Consider the following 24,827-nt stretch of genomic DNA (forward strand, 5'->3'; position numbering starts at 1 on the left):
TGGATGAGATGTAAAGTACCAAAGGCCTCTAATGTAGCCTATAATCATAGCTATGAACGTGATGGTAAATGATCAGGAATCAGTAAGAGAGAGAATCTTGTGAGAAAACTGTGGGCTGTTTGCATTAATCGTGCTGTTTGTTTGCATGGGTTGAAGATGCTTTCAAAGGGAAGGATATTTCCGTGCCTGCTGATGGTTTGCTATCTCTTAAGCGTATCACTCATGTCTAACACAAGTCACCGATTTCTGGCCATTTCCTTCTGTCATCTTTTAATCTTTTTGTCTGAATTTTGTTCTTTTGCCTGAAATACCTTTCATTATTTCCATTGTGCCTAATGAGACTCTATTTCAATCTTTTCTCTACCACCACATTCCAGTCACACTAGATACTTGTGATTCTGGAGGATTATAAGGGATCATGTGTTTCCAACCTGACATTTATCACAATACCTAGCTCTTGGTAGAAATGTAAGGAAATGGTGTTCAGAAATGCTTGTTGAATTGAATGAAATCAAATACACACTAAAGAAGATTCAACACATCCATAATGTGGGTGTTATAATTGTGTTTGGTAGGATAAGTTCATTTGAAGAGCATTGATACAGAGGTTTATTTGAAAGTTTCCCTTTCAGCTGTTGGGTCATTTCCTCTCTTTGTTTCTTGGCCATCATCTCAGCCTCTCTTTAGGTCCTACTCTCCATCTGCACGACTACCATAAGTGGTAATATTTTTTAAGATTTTATTCTTGGACATCTCACTGTGCATCTTCCTCTATATGATTCTCTTCACCTCCTTGGCTTGAATTACCTCCCATATGTATGCTGGCTTTCAGCCACATATCTCTAGTGTAAATCTCCTCTTAGCCTCCCTTCTATATGTTCTGGCTACAAATGAAGGAAGAAAAGGATAAAGGGGAGGGATGGTCATTGGCAACAGCTCCCCTTCTGAGAGATTTCTTCTACTTCTCTCTCATGTACGTGGAACTAACACAACTTGCATTTCCCAGCGCAACTCCTAACTTACGATCTCTTGCCTGACTTCCCTGGTCCACTCTTTATGGACATCAAACAGTTCATTCACTCAAGGTCTACCCTTTGCCTTGTAAACACTTAGCACTCTACACCCTGTCCAAGTAAATGCTCAGTAAATGTTAATTAGTTGCCATTAGTGATTTGCTGTTCTGCATGCTAAGCAGAATCTTTCCTTGGGGATCTTCCTACTGCCTTTGTGAAATTGTTGATAGCCATAAAAATTTCACAGTTCTTCTGAGAAAGCTCCATTGTCTTAGACAAAGGTATTTTTCTCCCCCAAATCTATATTATTATGGATTTATTATCCTACAATTGTTATAGGAAGAGAGACAGTGCTTTTTTTTTCATGTAGCTACATCATTTAACCCCTTGAAAATACATTAATTCTAATGTAATCCAAAACTAGAGCAAGTGTCTGCTGGTTTTAAAAAATATTCTAAAATATAATTTTCACAGAAGGCAAGTTACAAATTCCCTGTCTGATAGCTAGTCATATCTTTATTACAGAGATTATTAAATTGAGGGAGTTGACCAAAAACTTTGGAGCCATTCATAATCACTGACATTGTTAATGAAACATTTCAAGATATTGTGATCTTTAAGGACTCACTATTATATAAATACAATGCATTAATTTTCCAACTCAGTTTTAAATTTCATAAAATCTGCTGAGTAGAGTAATTGCCTGATTGTCATTTATAAGCTTACACATAATCTAATTTAAAAGAACTAATTGTAGTAGAATGTTATACTTGTTTAATAACTTAAGGTGTGAGGGCAAGAACAGTTAATGCAAATGGAGAAAATTGGACATCAGACTCATTTTTGATTCTCCTTGCTCTATTAATCTGTTACCCACTGGCATAATCAGTGATCTAACTTGGTTTAATTACCATGAAGTCTACAATTCAGCTAATCAAAATTTATCATGAGTTCTTCCAACAAAGTAGAAAACATTTTATAATTTTGTAATTATGAAAATACATGATGTACAATGCTGTTTGTACACATGCATAAACATTACAATAGTGCAATTTCTTTGAGGGAAAAATACAGTACTATCACTTACAATCTGACCTCTGGGCTAAGTACAATTTAAGAAAAAGATAGTCATTTTTGAGAGCAAGAGAGCTGTTGGTCGATGATTTTTTTTCTTGGATGTGTAGCTTGCTTTAGCGTTGTAAGTGACATTCATACAGTCTTAAATATGATGATTTTAGAGACTGTGCAAAAATACATATAAAAGAAATTTTGTAATTACTGAGATTGTAAAAATAGGAAATAACAAGAACTATTTCTTGGAAAAAAAAAAAAAAAAACCCTGAATTTTTTATTTCTCCTCAGCTCCGTAAGGCTATTATAGATCATGTGTCAGACTCCTTTTTGGATACGACAGTCCCACTTTTGGTTCTCATTGAAGCTGCCAAGAATGGCCGGGAAAAGGAAATAAAAGAATATGCTGCGATATTTCGTGAACACACCAGCAGGCTTGTAGAGGTGAGTGTGCTAGAACTGTAACTACTCTAAATCCAGGAGAATAGGGCTCTCATTCTGCATTTATAGCTGAATTGGATTCAAATAAAGACTTTTGTCCACTTATAGCAAATGAAGCAGAGTTGGGCCAAAGTACTATGAAGGTATGTATGTCAAATTGTATAAACTATCCCCCATTGGCTTGGAAAAGGAGCAAGTTATTTAGAAAGAATTATGAAAATATGATCGATATATTTTCTTAATGTGTATGTTTTTCAGAGCTACACACACGCATACACAAACCTGGTTAAACACAGGTTTTATCCTTACAAATACTTTCTTCCTATTCTAACTTAAAAGTATTAGATGCTTTCTCTCATGCCACTTTATTGTTTCTCTCCCATCTTTTCATGGTTGTTACTCCTTCAGCCTTTCAGATTATATTCAACTATGAAACATGACTATAGGACATGAATGTAGGGTATACAGGGATAGAGAAACACAGAATAATTAAGTAGGGATAGTGGATTTGTCCATGTCCCAGTAGAGGTAAGAGGAGATGATAAAACTGTAATTTCCTCCTGCTTGGAAACTGGAAACATGGAAATGCCCCATGATTTGGGGGGCAGGGGGACATATTGCTGAAGGAGCTATGAAGTGCTGGGTGATTCCTAGAAGACAGGTAGTGGAATTTACTGTCTTATGGACATCAATAATACAGCCACGGTATAAGAGAAAGCCTGAATGGAAGAATTCCTAACCTCAGTAAAGTGACAGTACTCGCAAGTCCAGGAAACACTGGAAGGAAGGGGAAAATGTGGTTGACCAGATCCTTGTACTAGACCGATACACTGCTGGTACCCATCAGTGTGACTCTATCAGTTGTTTATGGCTTGTCTCCATACTCATTGTCAGTGCTATGTGCTATGCTGATTATTAAATGTTTTGACTGCCACACCTTCCTATATAGGCCATGAATTCTGTGATGAAATATGTGTTTGGGTGCCCAAATTGCTTGTAAAACTTGTGTTAGAAATAGTCCCCACTTGAATTAGAAACGTTGTATAGTAAACGTTCTATACGACGTTTACTGAAGTTGAGGACTTTTCCAACATCTTTAATGTGGATCAACTGGGAAGGAAGTTTCCGATGTAGCTAGCACTTCCACCGGGTCCCAGTCTTCACATCTAGAAAATAAGAGTGGATAGGTAGATGATTACTAAGAATTTTAGCCCTAAAACTGCGCCACCTACGACTTTGGAATCTTTGAACTTGCCAGGAACTCTGTGAGACAGGGCAGCTGATGTAATTCCCATTGGCCTTACGTGGAAATAAAAATACAAAACCTAAAACAAGCTAATGAGAGTCGAAGCTGATGTCCAGGTTTACCGTGTTTAACTAATTAATTCAACTATTTATTACTTATCTGGTTTTATTTATTCCTTCTTGTACTCATTCCTCAAATATTTACTAACTATTCCCAAAGGAAAATGTTAAAAATTAAAAGAGAGCAGAACAGAGGAGCAGGTCATTAAAGGCAGCTAACTAAGCGTGGCTCCTAAATGTCATCAGTCTTTTGTCTAGAGATGTGTTTTCTAAGCTGAAGGAACACCAGATTATGAAAATAACTTTTTTGGTGAAATATTCTGAAAGTAAAAGTTGGTTTGTGCTAATAACGTTGGATCCTTATGCCTATTTTTCAGTTTAGTTTCTAATGAAACATAAATCTCATGAGGTGCTCAATAAAGGACTCTGTGATCCCACGATTTTGGGGAAAAAGTTCTATTTCTCCTCTTGGAGATTTTACGTATCTGAAAAATCCAGATATAAAGAATTCTCTTTAAGTCAGAATTTCCCCAAATCAATTTATCTAAAGTTCTCTTTCTTTCATGATGCTTATTAGTAAGGCACTGCCTTCCAGAAACACTTGAGAATACTACCTTATTTTATTACCAAATGACAGTTTATTGCTATGTAGATAGAGCTCTAAGAATCTATTTTAAATGTTTAAGGATTTTGAAAATTCTGTAGTTCATGTGAATATGAAACAACAGATTTTGGAATTTTGAGCTACTAGGGGACTGAGAATGGGTCTTATTTAACTCGTGGTTCCCTTAACACATTATGATGAGATTATGCTGGCTTTGGAGTCTCCCAGTTCTCACTCTGATATTACTTAGAAACTCGTCTTCAGTTCCAGTAAGCTTTTACTAGTTAACAGACCATCCCCAAACTTAGTGCTTAGAATAATCATTTACTATTCTCTTACTGATCTGCAGGTTGACTGAGCAGAGCTGGGCAGTTCTCATGTAGGGTCTCTTTCATGTGCTGGTTGTCAAATACTGGCTGGGGATGGAACCCTTCAAAGGTTTGTTTTGGCTAGACAAGCAAGATGGTACATTCACATGATGGAAAGTGCATGCTAGCTGTCAGCTGGGAGCTTAGCTGTGGTTGTCAACTGGAGCACCAGCCAATAAATACACGGCCTTTCCATGTGGCTTCAGCTTCTCAGAGCGTAGTTTCTGAGTTCTGAGATGAGAAGTCCCAAGAGCAAGCCAGAAACAGGAAGTAGAGCTGACATTCTCTTAAGGCCTGGGCCCAGCAATTGGCAGGGTACAGCTTCCGCTGTACTTTATTGATCAAAGCAACCACAGAGCCTGCCCAAACACAAGGAGAGAAGAGGCAGCAGGAGACTCCACGTCTCACTGGAAGGAGCACAGAGTATTTGTGGCCACCTTTACGCGTCTCTTCTTAGGGCTTCATTTGCTTTAGCTGTAAAGTGAAGGTTAAACAAGATAATGTCTAAGGCCACTACCAGTTTCTAAAATTGTAAGATCTGAGAAATACTTGTTACAGTTGAGAGACTCCTAGCTCTTTAAGAGATATAGACATATTAAGTATACTGCTCAAACACTAGGCTGTTTATATATATCAAGAAGGAAAAAAAAAAGGGCTGCATTTATGTCCCAGGAAAATTCTTTTTTGAAAGGAGCTGTCTAACCAAAGCAAGAGAGAAAATCATCATTAATTTACTACAAACATTGAGATAGAAGTGTCTGGGGCAGAGTTTGAGGAAATAAGAGAACTAAAATATATCAGTTTCAGAGGACATTGTGAGTTCACTTTGTATGGGTTGGTTACCAGTCTTCCATGTCCCTTTTCCTTACCACCGCCCTACACAGACAAGCACATATACCCATCTTATTCCCAAGCTGGGTTATTTGACATAGCAGCGCAGATTCGATACTAAATGACTTCAAGAAAAAGCTATTTTCAATGTGTTTGGGTTTTGATGCCTCAACTATGTTTGTCCGAGAAATTTAAAATCTAAAAGTGAACTTGTTGAAGTAAGACATAAGTGGGAAAAAAACTAGTCTATTTTTAAAGAATTCCTATCAGATCTTTGAAGAAAAAGTCCATGCTGTTAAAGGAATGCTTTAGATAACGGTTAACTTGTAACTTTTACGAAAGGAATAATAAAAAGTCGAACTGAACACAAAGCAAAATCACAAAGCCTTAAGAAATTCTGTGAGTAATAATTAGAAAACAAAAAGGATTTGGAGTATTGGTGAAAGAAATGAGAATGAGGAAAAAAGTGGCCAATAAATTGGGCCTGAACATTCCCATTCTCTAGTGAAGTCATGTCTATTTTATTACCATGTAGTAAGTTTAGCATAAAGTGACCATGGGTGAAATGATGGTTATAAAACCCTGGGCAGTACCAATAACTGGAGAACTTAGATCCTTGTAGCTAATTTTATTTTACTTATGTTGAATTAAGTAACTGTTATGCAAAGCTTTTCCTACTTTGAACATCCAAATTAGTCTGTGTTTTTGGATCCACCAAGGCACAATAAGAATGAGACGCAGGAGTCGAGGTTGGCCTTTTAAAAATTAAGCTCACATAGTGATTAGCAATTAATGACTAATGTGCTTATGGAATGGTGCTCCCCAGTACTTTGATGTTGCACTGATGGTGTCTTAGGGCACCATTAACTCTACTGGTTTCCACCAATAATACCTATTAAACAAGAAGTTTAAAATATTAATTTTATCTTAAAAAGAAAAATATTCAGTAATTCTAGAGGGTAAGGATTTTATTTTTTATCGCTTTAAGCTTCCTCTCATAGCAAAGTCTATAAGCTAGTTCTCAATAGATGGGTCTTAAATGAAGAAACACATTCATAACACTCGCTCAGTTTTCTTCCTCTCTAAAAAGTTGACTCTGAGGATTCCAGTAACTGGACTTGACATATATGCCTGATCCCAATTATTTGAGTACCTCCCTACTCTGTTGTACAAAGATACTTTAAAATAATACTACACAATGATATTAGCGAATGGCTTTGCCGTTAGTTATCAAAAGCAGACAGACACTATAAACCCTGCTCCAGATCTCCTTCAGAAGGAGTTTGTGACAATTTGATAGCATCTTTAAAGAACTTTGCCCACTTCAGAGATAAAGTTTGTAGCTTTAATGTGGTAATGTAACTATTATTCAGAAGAATGCCATTATATATTCAATAAAGACATTGTTTTTATAATGGCTATTAAATATTTCTCTAAAATTAATTTGTAAAAACCCCACTATTATTTCTGAATCATATTACAGTTTGTTCTCAGCAAGTCAATTCATGTTGAACACTACAGTTGCTACCAATTAAATGATAAAATCTCCTGTTTGTTCCATGGATTTTATCATATTAATTATCATTAAGCCTGCCAGTGTTAATGATCAAGACCTGGAAATTTCCTGTGAATTAGTGAAGTTTCTCTATGTGAAAAGCCAGCTTTGTCAGTGCTTTGACTTATTCATCAAAAATTCATCTGTCTTGATGTACCTTATTTTAGTAAGTTTCATGGGAGCCTTTCATCAAAAAGGAAAAAGTGGGTGGACATTTAATTATAATACTTCCCTCCAACCTACAAAGCTGATTGTTCCCACTCACAAAATGGCAAGCCAGATTTAGCAAAGCCCCAGTGCCAAGAGAGAAGACGTTAGAGGGGGACTCTTGCTGTTTGCAAGAAGTGCTCATTGCTATCAGCTCTTCTAATATCATTGCGTTTTGACAGAATGCTGTTCAAATGTCACGCATTGCTTTAATTGATCATCTGTTATCAAATAAGGATATGTTTGGTTATAAATAAATCAAGCTTTTAGAGACCCAGCCCATTCTTCTTTCTTTCTCGTCCTCGACAAGAAAAAAAAAAAATGGGAAAAGAAAAAAAAAAGAACAAACCCATATTTACGCTTGTACACAAACCAACAACTGTTCTACACAAACCAACAACTGTTCTCAGTGAGCATCTTGGCAGCTCTCCTCTTTTGCTGGGGAAAGGATATTATAGCTAAGTCAGAAATGGTTTTGCTTATATAGAATAGAGCACACAGGTGTGACTGCCCACTCCCTGGATTAGAAACTGCTCAGCATTTTAATCTTCTTTTAGTTAAAAGACATGATGAACATGATTCTTCAAAGCCTAGCGTGAAAGCACAGGGAGTGACCTTTCCATGTTTTAGAGGTTTCTTTATAAATTTTCTATTCATGGTCTTTGGAATACAGGGAAAGTTCAGTGATACAATTATAGACAAGTCAGAGACTTTCCATAGTCAAGTGTAGTTTATTTTTGAATGGAATATCAGTGTTTTGGAATTAAGAGAAAGAAAACCATATGGGATTAGAGTAGTTTGGAAATTCAGCATGAAGTAAGCAATATTTACATTAAACCTTAAAACTAGGCAGGACTTGGATATGAAAAACTAGAACTCCAAGTGGAGATAACAGCATGAATAAAGAATAAAATGAAATCTAGATTTAAACTGGCTGGAGCATGAAGTGGGATAGCAGTACTTGATGAAGAGCCTTGAATATTTGAATGCTAGGGTGAAGAAGTTAGATTTCATCTTATAGAACTGGGTCCAGTAATGGATTTGGAAAGCAGCAGTTGATTCTCAGCAGGGAAGGATCTCAAGGGAAGTCATATTGTGTGGAGGCTATTTTGCATCAGAACATAAAAATTTCTAACCCCCCCAAATTGATTCGAATCTCGTGAACATAAGCTGGCATTTAAAAATGACTGGATTTAAAACCTATTTATTATCCTACAATAAATGGAGAAAAGAAAACTAGTTTTAATAATGAAATTGGAGCAGAAAACAAGTGTCCCAGGACTTAATGGCACTAGATTGATGTTATACAATAGAAATAGAAGGCAGGCCACATATATAATGTTAAATTTTCTAGTAGCCATACTAAAAAGAGTAAAAATAAACAGGTGAACTAATTTTAATATGTTTTATTTAATCCAGTATACTCCAAATATTATCATTTTGACATGTAATCAATATAAAAACTATTAATGAGATGTCTTACATTTTTTGGTACTAAGTCTTAGAAATCTGGTATAGATTTTATACTTACAGCCTATTTTAATCTAGACTAGCCACATTTTAAGGGCATAATAGCCATAAGTGGCTCACAGCTCTGTTTTAGATAGTGCAGTTCTAGACAGGTGATTGGCAAGATGAGGACAAGAGTGTATTCATTCATTCATACAGTCATTCATTTAACAAACATGTCTTCAGTGCCTATCATGTGCCATGTACTGTGCTGGACTCTGGGATTCTAGAGCCTTTGTTTTTGTTTCTCTGGCCTGATATACAGTAAGCACAACATTCAATAAATCATTGTTGAATGAATTAGTATAAGAAATGAAGTAGAATGTCCGTTAATCCTATAGGAGATCTTAAAAATGGTAACACTGTGACTTACTGAGTAAAGTGTGAAATATGGAGACTTTCTTGATGTTCTTGGGAAAGTGACTTAGTGTCTCTTGTATCTGTCCTGTAAAAGGCATACTCCATTGTAAAGTGAAGGTAACAGTAAGATTAGGTTGACACGTTAAAATACCAAGTGCCACGTGATGTGGACATCATTGTTCGGTGAATATTACTCTTCTTCCCTTTCCTCTCTTTAACATGTGTTCTTTTTTTTTTTTTCAATCTGGAAAGAGGTTACTTGAATCTCCAATACCCCTGATAAGCAATGAAAATTTCCTCTTAAAAAATTCATTTTAGAGCCTCCCTGGTGGCGCAGTGGTTGAGAGTCCGCCTGCCGATGCAGGGGACACGGGTTCCTGCCCCGGTCCAGGAAGATCCCACATGCCGCGGAGTGGCTGGGCCCGTGAGCCATGGCCGCTGAGCCTGCGCGTCCGGAGCCTGTGCTTCGCAATGGGAGAGGCCGTAACAGTGAGAGGCCTGCGTACTGGGAAAAAAAAAAAAAAAAAAAAAAAAATTATTTTATAAGGTGATGTCAAATATACTGTAGTTGTTGGACCTCTGTATGCAACTTCCAAATACAGATAAAAGTGTTTTTCAGGAACATTAACAGGCAATAAAACGACACGTGCAAAAAAGTCTCCTGCCGAAATTGTGTACCCAACATTTTGATATGTAATTAATTAACGTGTAAAACTTCTCTGAAACTGAAAACTTCCCCATATTACGCTTCGTGATGGTATTTGGCCAAAAGTTAACAAGCAAACATGCTGACAGTTACTGATGAATAATCCCAGGCCTAGAAGCCAAACTTTTTTTTACATCACCAGTCTGATTATGCAAGTTGGAGCTAATCTATTTCTTTTAATCAATTCACTCAATTAAAAACAAAAATAGCGAGTCCCTGCAATGTGATCTATAGAGCTCATTTATGCAGAGCCCTACTGTTGAGAACTGGTTTCATTTTTGTCTTTTGTGTCTTAAAACATACGAGTTCTACTCCCCTGCTTAGGTGACTTTAGCAAATTACTCAGCCTCTATGGAATTCAATTTAATGATCTGTAAATGGTAAGTAAAGGATTAAATAACTTTCTCTCTTCCTGACATTCAAAATTCTAGAAACTAAAGAGAAGAGTTATTTTATTTGTTTTATATGTGTAGATAACTTGGGTGAAGGAGGCTGGCTAAATAAAAGTAGTGGAAGAGTGGTTATTTTATGGATTTCATAGCATAAAAGTAACTTTTTTTTAGTAATAAGAGAAAAACAAGGGAAGAAAATATAGGAAAATAAATAAAAGATTTAGTAATCTGTACCAGCATCATACAAAGAGCTTTTATACTCATTACCTCATATCATCAATGCTCACAATGTGATTGAGAAAAATATTTTTATTACCATTTTGCTGATAAGGAAACCCTGGCTGAGAGAAATGAAGCAACTAGCCTAATGTGACACATCTAATAAATGACAGAGTAGGGAATCAACTTGTTTCTATCAGTGGCAGAAATTAAAGGAATAGAGGAAGCCCAATAAATCTAAAAATGGAAAGTGAGCCCAAGCTTTACTTGTTTCATTCCATGATGGAGAGAGGAAAAACCTTTCTGAATGCTTTTAGACAAGAGACCTGCTATTAAGTGGATCAAGCTGCAAAAGTTCCAAGAGTGGATTTCATTTTTTTTCTAAGAATCTCTGATCTTATTCTACCGTCCTTAGCTAGAGACGCAGAAAGTCAGAAGCACACATTTATGCCCTTGAAATCCTTCTGAATTCGGCCATTCTTCGTAACTCTTGGGTAACTGCATAGCTAATGCTTAGTGGTTAGTCCAGGATGTACGACCTAAGTGAGATCAGGCATCATCTTCTGATGAAATAGTACAAGGAGTCCATTTTTAAGGTGATTGTTTGGAACTTGAAATATATTTTGCCTTATAATCAGTGTTATTTATACTATTTAGCTCCCTTAGTTAATCTACAAAGGCCTATTAAATTAAAAATTGCAGAGCATTTTATTAGAAGTGTTCTTCCTAACCTAAAATGCATTTAGGGGTTCCCCTTCACTCATCCCCTTTCTAACCTTGTGTGCAGAGCATTCCTAAGGTAGGGGCAGAAAATTCAAATGTTTACAGCAGGGGACAGACAAGTAATGAATGTAAATGCTCCGTAGATGAGCCTCTGATGAAATGGAGAACATAAACTGAGTTTAAAGGATTGACCTCAACTTATCTTTTTTTTTTTTTTTTTTGCGGTACATGGGCCTCTCACTGTTGTGGCCTCTCCTGTTGCGGAGCACAGGCTCCGGACGCGCAGGCTCAGTGGCCATGGCTCATGGGCCTAGCCACTCCGCAGCATGTGGGATCTTCCCAGACCGGGGCACGAACCTGTGTCCCCTGCATTGGCAGGCGGACTCTCAACCACTGCGCCACCAGGGAAGCCCCCTCAAATTATCTTTGGTCAATTATTGTGTATGAAAGCAGTCCCTGTGTTCTCAGGCATTACAATTTCTTAAAAGAACTCATAAATATAGATTTTAATGTAAAAATCTTTTGATTTCTAGGTGTAGACAACTAAATCAGTTTAAAACAAAATAAAAACAAAACCACAATTTCATCATTTGTACCAATACATAATGCCAAGGACCACTAGTTTTTTCAGTCTCTGCTCTGAGGTCAAGTTATGAAAGACAAGCTTTCCCAAGATGAATTTTTGAAGGAGCTGTAGATAAGATCTGGAGGATGTCCTGATAGTAAGAATCAGGTATTGAAGCTAGCTATGGAAGGGAGGTTGGTTTGGGTAAGTGGGCTCCTTCCAATTTTCTTTCCTGTAGTGGTTAACTTTGAAATAGGAGGTGAATTGCAAAGGGTTAAGAACCCAGAGAAGATCAGCTATTTCCTCTTATCTCCTCTGCTGCTTGGAAGCAGTTCTAGGGTAGGAATGGGGAGAGAGGAAGGGGGATCTTGCCAAAGGATATTTCATATATATGTTAGACCCAGTTAAAGCTATAGCTGTGTATGTTCAGAAAATTCCTTTCGTGAGAAATCAATTACACTTGGAACTTTCTGCACAATGGAAGTGTTACATTTGATACTTTTAAAAGAAATGCTCTCATTAGTGGCAAAGTCAAATTTATTCTGCATTCGTTTGATCACTTTGTCTAAAGTATAAGGAGCATGAAAAGAGACTTGGGTTTTCTAAATCATTCTTTGACATTTTTGTGAAATTATTCATGGTGTGCCAAAATAAAAGCAGAACATCCTCAGAGGGTTTGACTTTTGTGCTTTGAGTCAGTCTGGTAAATGACTGCTACAAATTCCCTTCGTCCTCCCCATATCTTTCTTTCACTTTAACTCTCCCTCTCACTCTTTCCCTGCAATCGTTGGTATAGTCAAATTATTAATCGAAGTGTCAAAGGAGAACATTTAGTTGCTTTAATTTGCCTTTGCTAGCAACATGATGTCTAAAGAGTTTGCATTATATTTGCAAAAAGCCACCTATTCCTCAAATAAATATTTTTCAAGACAGGAGCTGTACTGGTGCTGGGGATTCAATCACAGACAGAGAAAAGATAGACTCTGCCCTATTGGAGCTTACCATCTAAGAGAAAGTAAAGAAAAGTAAATTGCAATTGTGTTTGGATGTGATAAATGATGTTAGGGATGAACTACTGGGTCCTGTTGGGGACATTTGTGGTTATTGGCTTGGTTTAGGATAAAAATATTACAATTTTGACGAATTGGCTTAAAGCTGTAAATTTAAAAGGGTTGTTGGTTTAAAAGTCGAATTAGGCAAAGGAGAAGGGGAAAGAGGGCTATTTTAGAGACAGAAGGACTGGTACATTTAATGTGCCAGAAATGAAGAGTACAGATTTCTCATATGGTACAGACAGTTATATGATACATGCATGTTTAACTTTATAAGAAACTGTCAATTTTTTTTTCCCAAAATGGCTAGACTACTTTGCATTCCTCCAGCCATGTATATGTGCTCCAGTTGCTCCATATCCTTGCCAGTACTTGGTACTGTCAAAATTTTTGTTTTTGCTTTTACCATTCTAATGTATGTAGTATTATTTTATTATGCTTTTAATTTGCCTTTCCCTAATTACTAATGATGTTGAATATCTTTTTTATGACAAAATTATCAAGATATAATTCACATACAATACAGTTCACCTATTTAAAGTATACATTTCAGTGATTTTTAGAATGTTCACAGAGTTTTGCAGCCATAAAGCATTTTATCTCACCTAAACTAGGCAATCACTAATTTACTTCCTGTCTCTATACATTTGCCTATTCTGGATGTTACATGTAAATGGAATCATATGTCATGTGGTCTTTTGTGACTGGCTACTTTCACTTAGCATAATGTGTTCAAGGTTAATCATGTGTAGCATGTATCAGTACTTCATTCTTTTTATGGCCAATTCTATATATGGGTATATCATGTTTTAGTTATCCATTCATAAGTGGATGGGCGTCTGGGCTGTTTCCATTTTTTGGCTATTATTAATAATTCTGATGAACATTTTTATACAGGTTTTTGTGTGGGTGTATGTTTTTATTTCTCTTGGGTATATACCTAACAGTGGAATTCCTGGGTCATATGATAACCCTATATTAAATATTTGAGAAAATGCGGGACTCTTTCAGATGGTACCAAGCTATACCATTTTACATTCCCACCAGCAGTGTGTGAGCATTTCAGTTCTCCTCTTCCTTGTCAACACTTGTTATTGTTTGCCTTTGATTATATTCATTCTAGTGTATACGTCTCATTGTGGCTTTGATTTGCATTTCTCTGATGGCTAACTATGTTGTACATAATTTCATGTGCTTTTTGCCTACTTGTATATCTTTTCTAGATAAATATTAGTTTATATCTTTTTTTAAATTTTTTAAAATTTTTATTTACTTTATTTTTGGCTGCATTGGGTCTTCCTTGCTGTGTGCGGGCTTTCTCTAGTTGTGGCGAGCAGTGGCTACTCTTTGTTGCAGTGCGTGGGCTTCTCATTGCGGTGGCTTCTCTTGTTGCGGATCATGGGTTGTAGGTGCACAGGCTTCAGTAGTTGTGGCTTGTGGGCTCTAGAGCACAGGCTCAGTATTTGTGACGCGTGGGCTTAGTTGTTCCGCAGCATGTGGGATTTTCCTGGACCAGGCCTCAAACTTGTGTCCCCTGCATTGGCAGGCAGATACTTAACCACTGTGCCACCAGGGAAGTCCTAGTTTAAATCTTTGATTCATTTTACAAGTTGGATTGTTTGTCTTTTTATTATCAAGATATAATAGTTCTTTATATATTTTAGAGGCAAGTCTCTTTCAGATATGTGATTTGCAGATTTTCCTCACATTTTGTGTGTTGTCTTTTCATTTCTTGATGGTATTCTTTGAAGCACAAAAGTTTTAAATATCAATGAAGTGCTATTTACCTCTTTTTTCTTTTGTTCCTTGTGCTTTTGGTTTCATATCTAAGAAACCATTGAATAATCAAGAGGTATGAAGATTTGCTCGTATGTTTTCTTCTAAGAGTTTTATACTTTTAGCTCTTACATTTTTTTTTTTTTTTTGTGCTACGCGGGCCTCTCACTGCTGTGGCCTCTCCCGTCGGGGAGCACAGGCTCCGGACGCGCAGGCCCAGCGGCCATGGCCCATGGGCCCAGCCGCTCCGCGTCACATGGGATCCTCCCGGACCGGGGCATGAACCCGTGTCCCCTGCATTGGCAGGTGGATTCTCAACCACTGCGCCACCAGGGAAGCCCTAGCTCTTACATTTAGGTCTTTGATCAGGTTTGAGTTAGCTTTTGTTTATGGTGTTACATATTCAAGAAGAATCTAGTTTTATTATTTTTCATGCGATATCCATTAGTCCCAGCACCATTTGTTGAAAAGGCTACTATTTTCCAATTGAATCCTGTAAATCAGTAGACTGTAAGTTTGAGTGTTTATTTCTTGACTCAGTTCTATTCCATTGATCTATGTGTCTATTATTATGTCAGTACCACTTGTCTTGATTACTATAGCTTTGTTATAAGTTTTAAAGTCAGAAAATGTGAGTCCAACTTCTTCTTTTTCAAGATAGTTTTGGCTATAATGAGTCCCTTGAATTTCCATATGAATTTTAGGATAAATATGTCATTTCTGAGAAAAAAAATCTGGAATTTTGATAGGGATTGTGTTGATTCTATAGATCAGTTTGGGGAATATTTCCATTTTAACAATGTTAAGCTTCTGATTCACATATGAAATGTCTTTCCATTTATTTAGAACTGCTTTAATTTATTTCAACATTTTGTGGTTTTCAGCATATAAGTTTGCACTTCTTTTCTTATTTAATTCCTGACATTTTATTCTTCCTGATGCTATTGTAAATGTTATTGTTTCTTGTTTTCATTTTTAGGTTCTTTTTTGCAGTATATGGAAATGAAATTTTTTGTATATTGATCTTGTATCCTGCAACTTGCTGACTTTATTAGTTTTAATAGTTTGCATATGTTTGTGTATACTGCTTAATATTTTCTATATATAAGATCATGTCATCTGAGAATATAATTATATGTCTTCATTTCAAATATGGATGGCTTTAATTTCATTTTCATGCGGAATTCCCCAAGCATTTTTTTTATGCTTTTTTCCATTTGTATATCTTCTTTAGGGAAGTGCCTGTTCAAACATTTTACCTATTTTTTAATTGAGTTGTTTATTTACTTATTTTTGTATTGTTTAAAAGTGTTTTATATATTTTGAATACAAGTCCTTCGTTTATGTAAGTCATAAATGTTTTCTGTTATATCTGTGGCTTGTCTTGTTAATATCTTCATAGTATCTAGGGCAGAAATTTAAAATTTGAAAAGTCAAAATTATCGATATTAGTAAATATGGATCACGCTTTTTTGTTTTATATAAGAAACTTTTGCTTAACCCAGAGTTACAAAGATTTTCTCATATGTTTTCTTCTAGAAGTTTTATACTGTTTAGTTTTTTGTTTTTTTTTTTTTTTTTTTTTTGCGGTACGCGGGCCTCTCACTGTTGTGGCCTCTCCCATCGTGGAGCACAGGCTCCGGATGCACAGACTCAGCGGCCATGGCTCACGGGCCTAGCCGCTCTACGGCATATGGGATCTTCCTGGACCGGGGCACGAACCTGTGTCCCCTGCATTGGCAGGTGGACTCTCAACCGCTGCACCACCAGGGAAGCCCTACTGTTTAGTTTTTACACTTGAGTTTTTATTCCATTTTGAGTTAATTTTTCTATATGGTGTAAGGTAGGGGTAAAGGTTTGTTTATGTGTGTATGTATTTATTGCATACGGTTGTCCAGTTGTTTCAGCATCATTTCTCCATTGAATCATGTTTGTACTTTTGTTAAATATCAATTAACCTATATTGTGGGTATGCCTCTGGTTTATCCGTTCTATTCCATTGCTCTATGTGTCTACCTTTCACCAACACCACAATGTCTTTAAAACTGTAGCGTTGGGCTTCCTTGGTGGTGCAGTGGTTGAGAGTCCGCCTGCCGATGCAAGGGACACGGGTTTGTGCCCTGGTCCGGGAAGATCCCACATGCCGCGGAGCGGCTAGGCCCGTGAGCCATGGCCGCTGCGCCTGTGCGTCCGGAGCCTGCACTCCACAATGGGAGAGGCCACAACAGTGAGAGGCCCGCATACCGCAAAAAAACAAGCAAACAAAAAACTGTAGCCTTACAGTAAGCCTTGAAATCAGGTGTTGTGAGTCCTCTAATACTGTTCTTTTTAAAAATTGTTTCAGCTACTTTAATTCCTTTGTCTTTCTGTGTAAAATTTGGTACAATTCCTTCAATACCTACAAAACTGTAGCTGGAATTAAGATTGCAATTGCATGAATCTATAGATCAGTATACAAGGAATTGACATCTTGATAATATTCAGTCCTCCTTTTTTTTTTTTTTTTTTTTTTTTTTGCGGTTCGCGGGCCTCTCACTGTTGTGGCCTCTCCTGTCGCGGAGCTCAGACTCCGGACACGCAGGCTCAGTGGCCATGGCTCACGGGCCCAGCCGCTCCGTGGCATGTGGGATCTTCCCGGACTGAGGCACGAACCCGTGTCCCCTGCATCGGCAGGCGGACTCTCAACCACTGCGCCACCAGGGAAGCCCAGTCCTCCAATTCTTGAACATGATATATCTCTCTAATTGTTTACACTATCTTTGAGTTTTTTCATCAGTATTTTGTAGTTTCCAGCATCCAAACATTTTTAGTTACTAAATATTTAAATAATAAAGCAAATTTAACTTATTTCTTACATTAAACAAATCCATTTTAAGATTTTCTACTTACTTTGTTAATTTATGGGGCGGGGCGGGGGGTTGGTGTGTATTTTGTGTGAATGCCAGGAAACTTGCCTATTAATTAGCTGGCCTTACTTGGAAACTAATGTAAGTAAAAAGTTTGGTGCTGCTTTTAATACTAAAACTTGTAAGGATCCTAGAAGGCACTGAAGACTAATGTAGTGGGAAAGAACACAGAATCAGACAGACAAATCCTGACTTCAATATCGTGTGAACTTGAGCAGCTTATTTAGCCTCTTTGGGCTTCAAATCTCTCCTTAGGAAGATGGATATAATAGCATACTTATTCATAAAGATTTTGTGAGAATTAAATGAAGTAGTGCAAGTAAAGCCTTTATGATAATGTCTGACAATGCAGTAACGTTGCAATAAACATTAGCCTAAAAAAATCTCAGGGAAGAAAGGTGCAAATAAAACTGTTTTTGTTCACAGATGACAAAATTGTCTATGTAGAAAATCTGAAATAATGGACAAAAATCTGCTGGAACTAATAAGTGATTATAGGAAGGTTGATTATAGCAAAGTTAACATACAAAATTTAATCACTTTTCTATAGCCAGCAATGACCAAATAGAATTAGAAATTAAAAACACATTATCATCGCATAGGAGCACCTAAATATATAAAGCAAATATTAACAGATCTGAAAGGAGAAATAGACAGCAGTACAATAATAGGAGGGGACTTCCCCTTTCACCACACTTTAAACAGTGGATAGATCATCTAGACAGAAAATCAATAAGGAAACATTAGACTTAAACTATGCATTAGGCAAGACGTATCTAACAGATATATGCAGAAAATTCCATCTAATAGCAGCAGAATTCACATTCTTCTCCAACATGCATGGAACATCCTCCAGGATAGATCATATATTAGGCACAAAACAAGCCTCAGTAAATTTAAGAAGACTGAAATTATATCAGGCATGTTTTCTGACCACAAGGGTTTGAAACTAGAAATTAATTATAGGGAGAAAACTGGAAAATTTACAAAAATTTATACAAATTGAACAAAAAGAATAAACAACATTCTTCTGAACAACCAATGAGTCAGAGAAGAAATCAAAAGATAAACACATATCTTAAGACAAATGAAAACAGAAATACAATATACCAAAATTTATGGGATGTAGAAAAAGCAGTTCTAAAAGGGAAGTATAAAGCAATAAAGTATAAAGTAAGAGACAAGAAGGACCTCAAATAAACAACCTAAGTTTACATCTCAGGTGACTAGAAAAAGAATAACAAACTAGAGACAAGAAGGATCTCAAATAAACAACCTAACTTTACATCTCAGGTAACTAGAAAAAGAATAACAAACTAAGTCCAAAGTTAGCAGAAGGAAGGAAATAACCAAAGGTCACAGTAGAAATAAATGAAAGCGAGACCATGAAAAGAATAGAAAAGATCAAAGAAACTAAGAGCTGTTTCTTTAAAAGATAAACAAAATAGACAAATCCTTAGCTAGACTCACCAAGAAAAAAGTGTGGACTCAAATACATAAAATTATAAATGAAAGAAGAGACATTACAACTGATACCACACAAATACAAAGAAGTGTAAGAGACTACTATGAACAATTATATGCCAAAAATTGGACAACCTAGAAGAATAGATATATTCTAGAAAGATACAACCTACCAAGACCAAATCATGAAGAAATAAGGTGATTGAATCAGTATCAAAAACCTCCCAAAAAGGAATATTCAGTACCAGATAGCTTCACTGGTGAATTCTACCAAATATTTAAAGAATTAATACTATTCCTTCTTACATCTTCCAAAAAATAAAGGAAAAAAGCATTAATTTTATGAGGCCAGCATTACCCTGATACCAAAGCCAGACAAAGACACTATTAGGAAAAAAAAAAAAAAAAATACAGGCTAATATCCCTGATGAATTTTTGAGAACAAAAATTCTCAAGAAAATATTAACAAACCTAACTCAACAGTACAGTAATAGGATTGTACACTATGATTAAGTGGGATTTATTTAAGGATTGCAAGGATGGTTCAGCATCTACAAATCAATCAGTGTGATACACCACATTAATGAAATGAGGGATAAAAATCATGATCATGTCAGTAGATGCAAAAAAAGCATTTGACAAAATTCAACATTACTTAATCATAAAACCTCTCAACAAACTGGTGTAGAGGGAACATACTTCCCCATAATAAAGGCTATATATGATAGGCCCACAGTGGTGAAACACTGAAAGCTTTTTCCTCTAAGACCAGGAACGAGACAAGAATGCCCACTTCTGCCATGTTTCTTCAACATAGTACTGGAAGTCCTACCCAGAGCAGTCAGGCAAGGAAAATAAATGAAAGCCATACAAATTGGAAATGAAAAAGTAAAATTGTTTCTATTTGCAGATTACATGATATTATACATGGAAACCATAAAGATTCCATCAATATCTGTTATAATTAATTAACAAATAAAGTTTCAGTAAATAAAATCAATATACAAGAATTGGTTGCATTTCTATGCACCACCAATGAAAGAGAAATTAAGAAAATAATCATATTTATAAGAGCATCAAAAAGAATATAATAATTAGGGATAAATTTAACCAGGGAGGTGAAAGATTTGTATACTGAACATTATAAGACATTGATGAAAGAAATTGAAGAAGACACAAATAAATGGAAAGAGATTTTGTACTTATGGATTGGAAGACTTAATATTGTTGAAATTTCCATGCTACTCTAAGCAGTCTATGAACTCAATTCAATGTCTATCAAAATTTTAATGGCATCTTTCACAGAAATAAGCAAAACAATCCCCAAAGTTGTATGGAACTACAAAGACCTCTAATAATAACCAAAGCAATCTTGATGAAGAACAGAGCTGGAGGCATCACACTTCCTGATTTCAAACTATATTACAAAAAACATCATGATATTGGCATGAAAACAGGCACGTAGATAAATGAAATAGAGTAGAGATCCCAGAAATAAACCCACACATTTATAGATAATTAATTTAAGTAAAAGTAGCCAAGAATAATAAAATGGGGAAAGACAGTCTCTTCAATAAATGGGTTAAGAAAACTGGACAGCCACATGAAAAAGAATGAAAATGGACCACTATCTTATACCACAAACAAAAATTAAAACGGATTAAAGATTTGAATGTAAGACCTGAAACCATAAAACTGTTAGAAGAAAACATAGGCAGTAAACAACTTGACATCAGTCTCGGTGATGCTTTTTGAATTTGACAGCAAAAATAAAGGCAAAAGAAGGAAAAATATACAAGTGGGACTACATCAAAGTAAAAAAACGTTTGCACAGCAAAGGAAACTGTCAAGAAAATGAAAAGGCAACCTACCAAATGGGATAAAATATTTGCAAATATGGTCTTTTTAACAAATGGTGTTAGGGCAACTGGACATCCACATGCAAAAAAATGAATCTAGCACAGCCCCTATAACTTACACAAGATTATCTCAAAATGAATCATAGACCTAAATATAAAATGTTAAACTATAAAACTCCTAGAAGATAACATTGGAGAAAGCCTAGATGATCTTGGTTATGGTAATGCCTTTTTAGATACAAAACCAAAAGAACCATCCATGAAAGAAACAACTGATAAGCTGAACTTCATTAAAATTAAAAACTTCTGCTCTGCAAAAGGCAACATTGAGAATAAAACAAGGCACAGACTTGGAGGAAATATTTGCAAGAGACATATCTGATAAACGACTGTTATCTAAAATGTACAAAGAATCCCTAAAGCTCAGCAATAACAAGACAAAAAACCCTATTAAAAATGGGCAAAAGGGCAAAAGAACTGAGCAGACACCTAACCAAAGAACACAGATAGATGGCAAGTGAGCAAATGAAAATATGTTCAACGTCACATGTTAGTAGGGAATTGTCATTTAAAACAACAATGAGATACCATTACACATCTATTAGAGTGGCCAAAATCCAAAGCAGAAACAACAACAAATGCTGCCTATGATGTGGAGCAATAGGAACTCACATACATTGCTTGTGTGAATACAAAATAGTACAGAAATTTTGGAAGACAGTAGGCAGTTTCTCACAAAAGTAAACATACTCCTTTACCATACCATCCAGCAGTCCTGTTCCTTGGTGTTTACCCAAAGGAGTTAAAAACTTATGTCCACACAAAAACCTGCACATGAATTTTTCTAGCAGCCTTATTCAAAATTGCCAAAACTTGGAAACAGCCAAGATGTTCTGCTGTAAGTGAATGGATAAATTAACTCTGGTGCATCCAGACAAACATTGGAATATTATTTAGCACTAAAGAGGAATGAGCTACCAAGACATGAAAGACATGGAGGAAACTTAAATTCATATTGCTAAGTGAAATAAGCCAATCTGAAAAGCTACATACTATATGATTTCAAGTGTATGGTATTCTAAAGGAGGCAAAACTACAGACACAATAAAAAGATCAGGGGTTGGGGGAAAGAATGAATAGGCAGAGCACAGAGGACTTTTAGGGCAGTGAAAATACTCTGTATGACACCATAATGCCTGATGCATGTCATTATACATTTGTCCAAATTCATAGAATGTAAAACACCATGAGTGAGCCATAATGTAAACTATGTTTTACATTATGATTTGTATTTGATATGATATGTCAATGAAGGTTCATCAGGTGTAACAAATGTACCACTCTGGTGGGGGATGTTGATAGTGGGAGAGGCTATGCATGTGTGGGGATAGGGGTTATATGGGGAATCTCTGCACTTTCCATTCAGTTTTGCTGTGAGCCTAAAATTGTTGTAAAAAATAAACTTTATTATTTTATGGATTATTTTATTAATTTTAAAAGTCCCAGGTAAAAATGAAAATATGGTAGTATAAAAAAGAAATTCTAAGGTAATATCTCACTTTAAAATGTCTTTTATTAGTGAACTTTTTCATTTATCTCTGATTAACGGTCGATTAATATTATTTCATTGTTTTTGTGTAAACACTATAGCCAGAATCTCCAGGGTATTAATTAGATAGGAGTTGTAATACATCTATCAAGTAGCAGCACATAAGATACAAAATACACCTAGGAAAGCATCCACAAGGGGACATTTACACTCAAAGTGGCAGATTTATCTGATTTCAAAAATTCAACACTTTTTTGTTTTTTAAATTTTTTAATTTAATTTTTATTTTGTGTTGGAATATAGTTGATTTACAATGTTGTGTTAGTTTCAGGTATACAGCAAAGTGTTTCAGTTATACGTATACACATATCCATGCTTTTTCACATTCTTTTCCCACATAGGTTATTACAGAATATTGAGTAGAGTTCCCTGTGCTATACAGTAGGTCCTTGTTATTTTATATATAGTAGTGTGTGTATGTTAATCTCAAATTCCTAATTTATCCTTTCCCTCACTGTTCCCCTTTGATAACCATAAGTTTGTTTCTGAAGTCTGAGTCTGTTTCTGTTTTGTAAATAAGTTCATTTGTATCATTTTTTTAAAATTCCACATATAAGTGATATCATATGATATTTGTCTTTCTCTGTCTGATTTACTTCACTTAATATGGTTATCTAGGTTCATCCATGTTGCTGCAAATGCCATTATTTCATTTTTTTTTTATGGCTGAGGAATATTTCAATTTTTATATGTACCATATCTTGTTTGTCCATTCCTCTTTTGATGGACATTTGTGTTGTTTCCATGTTTTGGCTGTTGTAAATAGTGCTGCAGTGAATACTGGGGTGCATGTATCTCTTCAAATTATGGTTTTCTTCAGATATATGCCCAGGAGTGAGATTGCTGGATCATATGGTAATTCTGTTTTTAGTTTTTTTAACAAACCCCCGTACTGTTCATCATAATAGTTGTACAAATTTGCATCCTGCACCAGCAGTGTAGGAGGATTCCCTTTTCCCCAAACCCTCTCCAGCATTTATTGTTTGTAGACGTTTTGATGATGGCCGTTCTGACTGGTGTGAGATGATACCTCATTGTAGTTTTGATTTTCATTTCTCTAATACTTAGCAATGTTGAGCATCTTTTCATGTGCCTGTTGGCCATCAGTATGTCTTCTTTGGAGAAATGTCTGTTTACATCTTCTGCCCATTTTTTGATTGGGTTGTTTGTTTTTCTGATATTGAATTGCGTGAGCTGTTTATATATTTTGGAGATTAATCCCTTGTCGGTCTCTTTGTTTGCAAATATTTTCTGCCATTCTGTGGGTTGTCTTTTCATTTTGTTGATGGTTTCCTTTGCTGTGCAAAGCTTTTAAGTTTCATTAGGTCCCATTTGTTTATTTTTGTTTTTACATTCATTACTCTAGGATGTGGATCCCAAAAGATATTGCTGCGATTTATGTCAAAGAGTGTGGTGACTATGTTTTCCTTTAAGAGTTTTATAGTATCCAGTCTCACATTTAGGTCTTTGATCCACTTTGGGTTTATTTTTGTGTATGGTATGAGGGAGTGTTCTAATTTCATTGATTTATATGTGGCTGTCCAGCTTTCCCAGCACCACTTGCTGAAGAGACTCTTTTCTCAATTGTATATTCTTGCCTCCTTTATCATAGATTAATTGACCATAGGGGCATGGTTTTGTTTATGGGCTTTCTATCCTGTTCCATTGATCTATATTTCTGTTTTGTGCCAGTACCATACTATTTTGATTACTGTAGCTTTGTAGTATAGTCTGAAGTTAGGGATCCTGATTCCTCCAGCTCCATTTTTCTTTCTCCAGTTTGCATTGACTATTTGGGGTCTTTTGTGTTTCCATAAAAATTAAATTTTTTTTTGTTCTAGTTCTGTGAAAAATGCCATTGGTAATTTGATAGAGATTGCATTGAATCTGTAGATTGCCTTTGGTAGTATAGTCATTTTGACAATATTGATTCTTCCAATCCAAGAACATGATATATCTTTCCATCTGTTTTTGTTACCTTCAGTTTCTTTTATCAGTGTCTTACAGTTTTCAGAGTATAGGTCTTTTGCCTCCTTAGATAGGTTTATTCCTAGGTATTTTATTCTTTTTAATGTGATGGTAAATGGGATTATTTCCTTAATTTCTCTTTCTGATCTTCATTGTTAAAAAATCAACAATTTTCAGCAATAAATGGCTATGGACTTGCCATTTATAAGTCTGGGAAAACACAAATGGATCTGGCATTCTTGTGAGAACGTTGAAGGCTTTTAATCCCCAGATGCATACATTTTATGTTATCATACTTTTCCAATTTTCAAAGCCCCTTAGCAT

The 24,827-nt window shown here is 35.8% G+C and overlaps 1 protein-coding gene across 2 annotated transcripts in view; it reads left to right on the top strand.

Annotated features, from left to right (window-relative positions):
- The window catches only part of CTNNA3 (catenin alpha 3), a 1,595,169-nt gene that overhangs the window by 871,104 nt on the left and 699,238 nt on the right, over nucleotides 1-24,827 (top strand). For both annotated transcript variants that reach the window (XM_027130128.1, XM_027130127.1), the window contains exon 9: nucleotides 2,376-2,528. In XM_027130128.1, coding sequence (XP_026985929.1) covers nucleotides 2,376-2,528 — 153 coding nt within the window. The remainder of the gene's footprint in view (nucleotides 1-2,375; nucleotides 2,529-24,827) is intronic.

This window comes from Aethalodelphis obliquidens, unplaced genomic scaffold (genome assembly GCF_003676395.1).
Source record: "Aethalodelphis obliquidens isolate GAN/ISIS:26980383/991018 unplaced genomic scaffold, ASM367639v1 scaffold37, whole genome shotgun sequence".
Classification (NCBI taxonomy): domain Eukaryota; kingdom Metazoa; phylum Chordata; class Mammalia; order Artiodactyla; family Delphinidae; genus Aethalodelphis; species Aethalodelphis obliquidens.